Source organism: Cebus imitator, unplaced genomic scaffold (assembly GCF_001604975.1).
Source record: "Cebus imitator isolate Cc_AM_T3 unplaced genomic scaffold, Cebus_imitator-1.0 Scaffold203, whole genome shotgun sequence".
Taxonomy (NCBI): Eukaryota; Metazoa; Chordata; class Mammalia; order Primates; family Cebidae; genus Cebus; species Cebus imitator.
Window position 1 is genome coordinate 3,850,833 of NW_016107518.1, and position 12,296 is coordinate 3,863,128.

The 12,296-nt window shown below is 35.2% G+C and overlaps 1 protein-coding gene across 8 annotated transcripts in view; it reads right to left on the reverse strand.

Annotated features, from left to right (window-relative positions):
* LRRC49 (leucine rich repeat containing 49) overlaps positions 1-12,296 on the reverse strand; it is a 138,671-nt gene that overhangs the window by 26,492 nt on the left and 99,883 nt on the right. For all 8 annotated transcript variants that reach the window (XM_037745566.1, XM_037745568.1, XM_017548145.2 and 5 more), the window contains one exon: positions 10,401-10,564. In XM_037745566.1, the coding sequence (XP_037601494.1) occupies positions 10,401-10,564 (164 nt within the window). The remainder of the gene's footprint in view (positions 1-10,400; positions 10,565-12,296) is intronic.

The following is a 12,296-nucleotide window of genomic DNA, read 5'->3' on the forward strand; positions in this document are numbered from 1 at the left end:
AAAAAAAAAAAAAAGAAAGAAAGCATTAAATTTTATCATTCAGGGTCTCAAATGATAAAATGTATTTCTTTTTTGAAGACTTACAGAAAACGTAGTAATATAATCACTAATGTTTAAAATTCTTTACTTTGTACTTTCAGATAAAAATAGCAGATAGATTAAGTACACGTGCTTAAAACCTCTTCCTCCAAGACCCCACTGAAGGGGTCAAAAGGCGTAAACACACAGCAACAACAAGCGCAGTAGAGGAAGATTATCGGCAGCAGGAGATTTCCAGAAATTCAGCAAATTTCTGGAAGCTGGAAAGAAAAAGTGTTAAGTGATGAGGAAGGGTCAAAAAGAGCTGTATTCTTAAATATGCACTGGAAATAAGGAAAAGATGGCAGCCAAATTGCTCAGTGGAACTCTGGAAAGGAGCTAAGGTAAGTATGATGGAGGATGCAAGTGAGAAGTGAGACCCAACACGGGCATTAATTGAAGACCTGTAAAAGGACTCTCCCACCTACTTCTCTCACTGCCAATGGAAGTCTCATAGAGTGGCACTGCAGTTCAGTGAGAAAGGAAAGAACACTCAATAAATAGCACTAGGGTTAACTGGTTGTTCCTATGGAAGGAAACCCCCCCACACACACACAAATCAGAACTTAACCTCAGATATAAAAATCAATTACAGGTATAATAAAAACTTCAATATAAAAGGCCAAATGTTAAATATTTAGAAAGACAAAATGGGAGAATATTTTTTAAATTTCAATGTGATAAGGACTTGTTTTCCTAAACACTATCTAAGTTGGTAAACCATAAAGGAACAGGCACATATTTTTGTGTCTTCAGTATATAAATGGTATTTAAAGTCAAAGGCATGTATGAGATCGTTGGGGGAAAGCAGAGAGTGTAAAGAGAGCCCAGAACTAAAATCTGAAGAACTCTACCATCGAGAGGTTGAAAGGACAGAAATATTTGAAGATAAAAGAAAGACACAAGAAATAACACAAGAAAAAAACCAAAGGCTGCTAATAATATGATGCAAAATATTAATCTATAAAGAACTGCCCAAAAGCAAATGATGTGTCTAAATTAGATCACAGAGACAATCTTCAAAAAGAGTAGATTCTAGAAATCAGAAATGTACAAACAGCAGTAAAATTCTTTGTTCAATTTTTTAAAAAGGCAATCAGAAACTCCAAAGAAAAACAAACTATCTATGAAAGGCATGGCTCAAATATGGGGCAAACTAATATGTGGCATGGGTTTGCACAACTTTTAAGGTATCATGAAGCGGTGTCCATTTGAATTTGATGCTACAGCTATTCTTAGAGTGGCTTAGGAAGCAGAAAAGGAGATATAATCATAGCTTACTACATAACGTAAAGTAAGAAATAGTTACATTATAGAAACTTAAATACTGTTTACCAGTTACCAATTTAAATGATACCAACTGACAAAGTTTTATGATTATAGAACAGATATAAATTATATTAATCTTGAAATATAAAAGTATAGCTCATAGAATATTGCCAAATTGGAATCCCAAAGAGAGAGCAAAAATGGTAGAGTAGGGAACTCCAAAACACTCCATCCCTCCATGAAAGCAACAAATATGCTAGCAACAACAAAAAACACCCAAAAACAATCAAAATCACCTTTTCAGAAATCTAGAATCTAATAAATTACAAAACCAGGGAAACAATGAAGAAAAGAAAAACTGTTGAATGTCAATAAGAGAGTTCTGAAGCATTCTAACTTACCCTGTTGCCATTCCCCACTCCCCAGCTTGGTGGTGGCCTTGTCACATTCCTGGTGCAGGTGGCTGGCAACAGAGGAAGCAATGCAGGCCATATTCTCAAAAAATTGTAGTTGTGTGATTTGACATGTTTGGTGGCTCTCTGCAGGATTAGCTCAAGGGCTTGCCTTTGTTTCACTTGCCTTGAAGCTTCCCTAGGGCTTATGCAGCTTCTAAGTGGCATTTGTTGAAAGTATTTAAAGGCAAAAATGTACTAGCTGCCACCGGGATAGTAGCTGCAACAAGCAACAGACAGACCAAAAACACTGAGAAGGAAGAGGCTGGAGAAGGGGATATCTAGAGGAACAGAGTTTTGAGAAGCTCCTATGAGTCCAGGGAATCTAAAAGGCCACATGTATGTCCAGGGTTGGACACATGTTTGGAAAAGATCTGAGAAGGCACTATCCTTAACCCTAACCCTAACCTCTGGCTGATCTTGAGGTTCCACAAAAGCAGGAATGAAGGTTAAGGTAGAGTGGTAAACTGCCTAGGTAAGCAGAGAAAGAGCGTCTCAAAACAGAACCAGTCTATAGAGACTGGGAGAGGTTTATTTTTTCCTTTTCTTCCAGGCATTTAAGAAAATCTCTGAAAATCACTAACTGACCACTAAGCTAATGGGACAAAGATTTCAGTGGATACACATGATAAACAATAAAGTCTTCACAGAAATAGTTAGGAAAGTCATTAAACAAATAGAATAAAACAATCAAAACAAGCAGCAACAACCAATCCTAGGGAGGAGGAGTGATCTGATTTCCAGAGTTGCCACATAAATGTCCAGTTTCAACAAAAAATATGATGCATACAAAGAAACAAGAAAGTATAATCCACTCACAGGAAAAAAAGAAATGAACAGCAACTGTCCCTGAGGAAGCCCAGACATTGGACTTACTAGACAAAAACTTTTAAGTTAACTATTTTAAATATGCTCAAATAATTAAGGAAAACCAAGAGAACGATGTCTCACCAAATAAAGAATATCAATAAAGAAATGGAAATTAAAAAGGAATCAAATAGAAATTATGGAGTTGAAGAGTACAATAACAGAAAAGTTATCTAGAGGGCTTCAACAGCAGATTTGAGCAGGTGGAAGAATCAGTAAACTTAGATAGCTCAATAAAATTACGTAGTCCGAGGAGTGGGGTAAGATAAAAAATAAAGACAAATGAACAGAACCAGGAAAACTGTGGTACAGTATCCAGCATACCAACATAAACATAGTGGGAGTTTCAGAAGGACAGACATTAGAGAAAAAAAGCAGAAAGAATATTTGAAAAAATAATGGCCAGAAGCTTCCCAAATCTGATAAAACACATAAAACCAGACAGCCCCCTGGCACCAAGCAGCCTGAAAATACCCCAGCCCAGAAGGTAAAAGACATAAAACAACATATACAAGAGGCTCAGTGAACTCTGACTAGGATAAACTCATAGATCCACACCAAGACACATCATAACCAAACCACTGAAAGACAAAAATAAGGCCAGGAGCAGTGGCTCATACTTGGAATCCCAGCATTTTGGGAGGCCTAGGCATGTGGATCATAAGGTCAGGAGTTCAGCCTGGCCAACACAGTGAAGCCCCATCTCTACTAAAAATACAAAAATTAGCTGGGCATGGTGGTGTGCACCTGTAATCTCAGGTGCTTGCGAGGCTGAGGCAGAAGAATCGCTTGAACCTGGGAGGTGGAGGTTGCAGTGAGCTGAGATCACGCCATTGCACTCCATCCTGAGCAACAGAGTTAGACTTTGTCTAAAAAAATGAAAAATAAAGAGACAAACTTGAAAGTAGTAAGAGAGAAGTGACTCATAATGGACAAGGGATCCTCAATCAGAATAACTGCTGATTTCTCATCAGAAATCATGGAGATCAGAGGGTAGTGGGATGACATATTTAAAGTGCTGAAAGATTAAAAAAAAAAACACCTGTTAACCCAGAATCATATATGGCAAAACTGGACTTCACAAATAATAAAGAAATGAAGACATTCCCTGATAAACAAAAGCTGAGGGAGTTTGTTGCTAGTATACCTGACCTACAAGAAATGCTAAAGAAGTTCTCTGCACTGAAATTAAAGAACCCTAGTTGGTAATCTGAAGTCATAGGAAGAAATAAATAACATGAAGAAAAGTAATTACATAAGTACATAATAAAAGCCAGTATTACTAAATTTTTGGTTGGTAATTCCTCTTTTAAAAACACGATTTAAAAGAAAAATGCTTAAAAATAATTATAAATCTATAATGTGCACACAATGTTTAAAGATACGATTTCTGAAAGCAGTAATGGAAAAGGAGTAGAGCTAAATAAAAGCAAAGTTTTTATATACTACTACAAGTAGAGGTATTAATTCTAACTAGCTAAATTAAAATGTTCATTGTAATCCCCAGGGTAACAACCAAGAAAATAGCTAGAAAATGTATAGTAAAAGGAACAAAAAGGGGATAAAAAATGGTACACTAAGAAAATCAGTTAAATACAAAAGAAGAAAGCAATGAAGGAATTGAAGAACAAAAAAGGATATACAACAGATAGAAAGCAAATAACAAAATGATAGAAGTCTGTCCTTTCTTATCAGGACTTCAAAGATTAAACTACCCAAATTAAAAGGCAGAAATTAGCAGAAAGGACTTTTTTTTTCCAAGATGGAGTCTTGCTCTGTTACCCAGGCTGGAGTGCAGTGGGGTGATCTCGGCTCACTGCAACCTCTGCCTCTTGGATTCAAGCAATTCTCCTGCCTCAGCCTCCTGAGTAGCTGGGATGACAGGCATGTACCACCATGCCAGGCTAATTGTTGTATTTTTAGTAGAGAAGGGGTTTCACCATGTTGTCCGGGCTGGTCTTGAACTCCTGACCTCCGGTAATCCACCCATCTCATCCTCCCAAAGTGCTAGAATTACAGCCATGAGCCACTGCACCCAGCCAGGATTTTTTTTTTTTTTTTTAAAGATCCAAGTATATGCTTTCTACAAGATTAAAAGACATAAACAGGCTGAAATGGAAAGGATAGAAACAGATATTCCATGAAAACAGTAAACAACAGAGAACCAGAGTAACTACTAATATTATGTAAAATAGATTTTATAGCAAATATTTTATGAAAGACACGGAAGAATATTTTATATTGAAAAATTTGTCAATCCATAAGAAAAGTATAACAATTATAAAGATATATGCACTTAACGCCTAAAATACATGAAGCAAAAATGGACAAAGTTGAAAGACGAAACTGTTCTATAATAATAATTGGGGACTTCAATACCCTACCTTCAATGATGGATAGAACAACTAGACAGAAGATCAACAAGTATACAGAGGACTCGAAATACACTATAAAACCAACTAACAGACATATATAGAAAACCCCACCCAATAATAGCAGAATACATATTCTTCTCAAGTACGCATGGAACATTCTCTGGGATAGACCATATGTTCAGCCATAAGCAAGTCTCAATCAATTTAAAAAGATTAAATTCATACAAAATATCTTCTCTGACCACAATGAAAAAATCTGGAAAATTCACAAATATGTAAAAATGAAACACTGCAATCTTAAACAACGATTGGATGAAAGAAGAAATCTCAAGGGAAATTAGAAAAGTATAGCTGACAGAAGTTGTAATGTACAAAGTGGGAAAAATAAAATGGATAGATGCATCTTGCAAATGCAGACTTGAGAGCTATTGCCTATAGTGGGCAAAATAAAAAATAAAGATTTATGTATATATTATAAAAGCTACCAATAAAACAACTATAGATATATAGTCTGGGGAGGAAAAGAGGTGAGAGAGCTGAATCTTCATCTATTATAGCAAGTAATATATCTTAAATCTTACAAATTAAAAAATTGTGTAATATACATTTAAAGATTTGGCAGAAAAGGGGCCAGTAAAATACCACTTAAAAAAAAAAAAAAAGAGTAGCCACATACGTAAAAGGAAAATCAGGTGAATGAGGAGTTTCAACTGTGTCAAATGCTGTAAGGAGTTCAATTAAAATAAGGACTTACAATTCAAAAAGACAAACTGGATGCTCTGGTTAAGAGTTCCTGGTTTAGACAAAATGCAAGGTATAATAAGTTCTTTTAGAAATATCTCTAAATTTCAGTTCTAGGAGATTTTACAGCAATTAGATAGCTACAAACTAAACTGAAGAAAAATCTACAACCAGCAGAAGTTATAAGTAACTGATTTTACATTATAATCTCTACCAGTTATATACTATCTGTCCCCAAAATTTTATTTTTTCTACCTTCATGTATAAATATCTTCTGTGGCTATCCAACTTGCTAGTTTTTAGGTCATTAAAAAAAGAATCAAACTAAGAGAATGTAACATTGTTTCCATGACAGTTTAAACACACATTTGTAGAAAGTAAATCTTTTGCCAGAAATTGTGCATCCTTTTCCTAATGATTCATCATTACTCTTTACATCCTCTCCACTGAACCCCTGCATCACTTCTCCCATGTCTCCGAAACTCTTTCTCTATGCTCCTTTCTTAAAAGCTTCAGACTTTGTGGAACTCCTAATAAAAATTCTGAAACTCTTGGCAATAAGTACAAGGCACAACAATTTTCACTAACAGATACTTCCTCCTTCTCTTGGAACAGTTTGCTTGTTTTTGAGACCATAAAGACCCTATAATTTTAAATTATTTTACAGCGTCATAAAATGTTTGGCTAGATGCCACTTTAAAAGTTCAAAATGTCATCAAAGTCATGTTCATAGTCACAATCCACTGATCAGAGACAGTTTTGACAGATAAAACAGCCATTTAATAAAAAAGATACTCCTGCATTCACTGAAGCTGCCAAAACTAGGAAAACTTCAACAGTGAATAGCCCTGTCACAAGAGAGCAGGATTCATGGCCTCTGGTACCATACCTTGTTCTACCATCAGTAACTTCAATGTCTACAATAATTTCAACCGATTGTCTCTCCTATGGTGGCCTTCACTTCTTCTCTTTTCCAACCAATTCACTCTGATAAACACAACAATGGCTTCCATATTGCTTAGATTTCACTACTTAAATGTGTTATATCTCTAAACTTACTCAATATTTAACCTCAAAAACTTACTCTGACCATAAATTCCCACTATTCCAGCACATATTAATGCTCTTACTTCATATGCTCCTCATTTGCAACTTTAATTAGACTTCCAGTCCCAGAAACATAAATTTTTCTTCCTATTGCTAACCTTCTGTTTTTTAATTCCTTAAAATCTCATCTAGACTATCTGACGAATATTTCCATCTTTTCCTTTGTCATCACACTTAAAATTTTTATTCCTTGTCTTTGATTCCTTGCCTTTGTTCTTTATCAGACATTTGGCTTCTCTTCTGTTAATACTTAGCTACTCTGCGCTCTTGGAATAAACCCACCCAACCATTCAGGCTAAAGTTGCTATAATTTCATGGTCTCTAACCTCATTTAGTTCCTCAGAATTTTCCTTCAACCTTTCAACATTTTCCCAGTTAGCTCCCTCTGGATATCAAAAATGACCTGAAAAAATGGAGAGACATACTATGTTTCTCAAAGTGACATTACTGTCGTAAAAACGTTAATTCTTCTGAAATTAATAAGTAAACTTAAATGTAATTTGAACAAGATTGTCACCATTTATTTTCTATTTTAACTGATTTTAAAGTTCCTATGAGGCTGAGCACAGTGGCCCATGCCTGTAATCCCAGCACTTTGGGAGGTCAAGGCAGGCAGATCACTTGAGCACCTAAGAGTTCAAGACCAGCCTGGGGAACATGGCAAAACTCCATCTCTACAAAAAATACAAAAATGAGCTGGACATAGTGGTGTGTGCCTGTAGTCCCAGCTACTCAGAAGGCTGAGGTAGGAGGATTGCTTGAGCCCGGGAGGCAGAGGTTGCAGTGAAGCAAGATCATGCCACTGCACTTCAGCCTGGGAGACAACGTGGGACGCTATCTCAATGACTAAATAAATAAATAAATAAATAAAGCTCATATGGAAGAATAGGTATATGGTAACTGAAACATGAAAAGAACAGTAGAAGCCTATTTTCCCTATAAGTTATGAAAACTTACTACAAAGTTATTATAATAAAGATTCTGGTGTTGGCATTAAAATGGGTAAGTGAAATAGATAGTCCAGAAAAACATGCACATATTAAAACTTAACATGAGATAAAGATGGCATTCTCACAAAAAAACGAATAGTTTAACTTTTAAAAGGTTATTAGCAAATTGACTAGTCAATTGAAATAAAATCAAGTTAGATCCTTACCTAACACTGTGTATAAAAATAAGTTTGAGGCCGTGTGCTTTGGCTCATGCCTGTAATCCTTATGCTTTGGGAAGCCTAGGCAGGCAATCACCTGAGGTCAGGAGTTCGAGACCAGCCTAGCCAACGTAGTGAAACCCCATCTCTATTAAAAACACAAAAATTAGCCAAGTGTGGTCATGGGCACCTGTAAAATCCCAGCTACTTAGGAGGCTGAGGCAGCAGAATCCCTTGAACCTGGGAGGCAAAGGTTGCAGTGAGCCAAGATCGTGCCACTGCTCTCCAGCCTGGGTGACAGAGTAAGACTCCATCTCAAAAAAAAAAAAAATTAATGGATGGAAGGACTAAATTTTAAAGCCTTATTACAATTTTGAATAAAAAATGCCAGATTACTTGGATAAACTTGAAACAGAGAAACTTAAGAAAAATGAAAAAAATAATTTTTCAAAAAGAGAAATTAGAACTGACATGTATTATTTCATAAATCTACAACCTACTGCTATAAAGTTTTAACATTATAAAGTGTTATAGTTCTAACCAAGTAAAACTATATTTCACCATTTAAATAATATTAAATATAGCTCCAGGGCTATATAAGAGTGGTATATTAGTTATATAAATTGTCCCCTTATTAGAATTTTTATTTTTGCCTTATTTTTCTAGCTGAAAGAGCAGAGGGGGTCTACATGTGGATCCCAAGTGAGCTGAAGGAAATACATTGATATAAGTTAATCCTATAACTAAAATTTAAAAAGCATATCTGCCTAAATATATGTTAGACTATAACTCTAGACAATTTCTAAAACATTATTCTCATGCCACTCAAATTACTTCCTTTACTATATATATATTTTCATATGAAAGGGTCAAAGAATTCCAGCTGAAAACTTGAAGTAAAAGCTATATTGTATTGTATTTAGTTTTAAAAGGTGTTTCAGAGTTTAGTTAAGGTAATAAGACACATATGCTTCATCAAATGAAACAAAATTAAAATGTATTCTATCTTTGATTTTTAGGCTTTATTTTTAAATTATGTAAATATAGTTAGCCCTCAGTGGGTTCTACACCCATAGATTAAACGAAATGAATCAAAAATAATCTGAAAAGAAAAAATCCACAAAGTTCCAAAAGCAAAACTTGAACTTGCCACATGCTAGGTACTATGCCAAATCCACGCAAATGAAGTGATGTGTAGGCATTGTATTAGATACTATTCAAGTAATCTAGAGATGATTTCAAGTATATGGTAGTATGTGTATAGTTTATATGCAAATACTATCCCATTTTATATAGGAAATTGAGTATCTGCAGATTTGGATATTTGCAGGGGTCCTGGAACCAATCCCCCATGGAGACTGAGGGACAGTTGTACAAATACATATTTAAATTATACACGCACTATAAAGATATAGATACTTTATGTCCCTCTGAATTTACTTGATTCCAATATGCTTTTCTGAGAGGAAGAGAAACATGTGGAGTCTAGATAACGCACTCAGCATTGCTCATAAACCTAGGGATATGTTATCATGTGGCAAATGTATCATAGAAGAAAAGAGGTTGGGAGTCACTGGAACAGATAGTCTAGAGCACAGCTGGAGTCACTATTCAGATCGTATGCCCGATTGCTTACTGCTAGTAGTTAAAGAGTAAGGCTTTGTGATGGCTGCTGAGGACAGAACAACAGCAGTTAAATCAATCAATCAGGATTCCTTTCCTCATGGAGCTTACATTCTAATGGGGAAGACACACATGAAACAACTACCTACCAACTAGTTCTTTGGTCATAGTTACGGTTAAGAACTAAGAAGGGGAGGTGCAGGGTACTGAGAGATAAAAAGGACGCCTGCTCTATTCTTTGGAGTCAGGAAAGACTTTTTTGGAAGATGTGAAATTTAAACTTTAGACTTCTATGGGTGAGCTGAAGTTAGCTAGGGCTGGATCAGAGAAATAGTGCAGGGAAGTGATTGCTGTCAGGGCAGAAAAACACTATTCCTATAAGAAAGGTTCTGAAGTAGGAAGTAACTGAACTGAAAGACAGTGATGCTGCAATAGCAGAAGAAGATGGTTGATGGCATGAGATAAAAGAGATGAAGTGAGCAAAAGGCCTCATAGACTATGTTAAGCAATCTAGGCTTTTCCCTATGAAAAATATGAAGTGCCCTATGAAGAGTGTTTTAATTAGGAGAATATTATAGTAAGATTTATATTTCCAATTTTTCCATCTTAACTTCTAATTTCAACAAGTTTTCTTCAGAAAGCTCTTTAAAAATAATTATATGTCAAATGGTTTCTAATTCCCGCTCCAAATTCAATTATCTAAAGATGCTTATATCTTGAAAGAATACCATCGCATACCCTGTTTCCTCTGGGAATGCAGAGAGGGTGCTTCCATCAAGCTGACAGGGGTCATGAGGAGAGTCGGAATCTTTTCTATCTTCATCTGTAGCAATACTGGCCACCCGTTGTTGTTGCAAGTCCCACTGTCGAGCTACATTGTTAATTGTTAACCTTTTCTTCTCCTAGGAAAAAGTTAATTGTGACAAAAGTTATGTAACACATTTTTTGTAGCAGAAGTGACATCTAAGAGGCATACTGTTTGTACTTTCTTATAATACTTTTTCTTATAATACTTTTAAAAGGAGCCTGGTTTTTATAAGTAGCTACCCAATATACATTCTAAAACAAGATTTGGGAGGCCTGTATTTACTCTCTGCATTCAAAATTTCCAATAATGATCTAACACTCTAAAGGAAAAAAATATGCAAACAATTATTGCTCTTTAGGAACTTAATTTTATTAAAAATAAATATACAACCAACTAGAGATTAAAAATTCAAAATCTGATTGCATACTTATTGTTATCTGAAGTTTTAAACGGAAATTTATATGCCTCTAACACAGTAAGAAAAAACTAACAATATCTTAGTTTGTCTACTCAATAATTAAGACTGATAAAGTGAAATAATCTTGGAGGGGAGAGGGAAGGGGTTGATCAATGTTCCAAGTTTCTCAGAATAAATTATAATGTCTGAAACTTAATGGTTATTCTCTAGACTATGAAAAGAAATTATACTAGGTTGAAATGTCTCTAAATAACTAGTACCATCCCAGATGAATATGAAAGAAATTAATTCATTATAAGCAATGGATGCCTTAAGGTCGTGGTTCTCAAGTTTCAGGGTACCTCAAATCATCTGGAGGTTAAAACAGATTGCTTATTTAGAGTTTTGAAGTAGGGTTTGAGAATCTGAATTTCTAAGTATTTTTAAGTATTCTAACATTGCTAGTTCATGGACCTCACCTTGAGAACCACTGACTTATAGCATTGGAGCTCAATCCTCTCACAGAAACCTGGTTGTGAAAAAGCAGATCTAGACTACTGAAAGAAATTGTGCTAAATTGAAATGTTTTGATTATATATATATATATATATATATATGGAAAAAAATCCCTATTCTGGTAAAGTTTCAATTATCAAAAGATAATATTTAATTACAGCTTATCAATTAGATCAGAATGCTGAAAATAGACATTGTAAGTCTTTCCTAAGACTACAATCCTGCATTGAAAAATCAGCTGAGCGTGACACTGACCCCTCTTTGCCTGGTGGCTCTGGAGCCTGAGAAGGCTAGTAGGAAGGTTCTCTGTCCACTTTTTGAGTGCATATGTACATGTAGAATAGTTCTTTTTAGTTGTACCTCTTCACATATATTTGTATAATTTTGGGTTATCTAAGATTTTAGCATGTATGCATGGCATTAGATAGGAATAAAAAGTGATATGGCTTGCTTAATTAAAACTAAAGTTTTTAAAGTTCTATTTCTGTTTTAAAAAAATTTGGGGTGGGGGTGCAGTGGTCCACACTTGAAATATCAACTGCTTGGGAGACTAACTCAGGGGGACTGATTGAGCCCAGGAATTGAAGGCTGTAGTGTGCTATGGTCACACCTGTGAACAGCACTCCAGCCTGGGCTACAAAATAAGACACCATCTCTAAAAAAAATGTTTTGGGCTTCTTTTTATCTACTGTTTGGTGTTTCAAATTTGAGTGTACAATTCAGTGGGTTATATTTAATATGTATATACTTTGGAGACTTTTTGACATTTCATGTATGTGCTCCTTACATAAAGCAAGTAGAAATCTGCAATTCTTATTGTAAATCCCTAATCTATAATAAAAATGCTTCTTACCTTAAGGAATTCTATTTAAGTTACTTGCTGATGACTGTGCCAACCCAATTTTTAATCTAA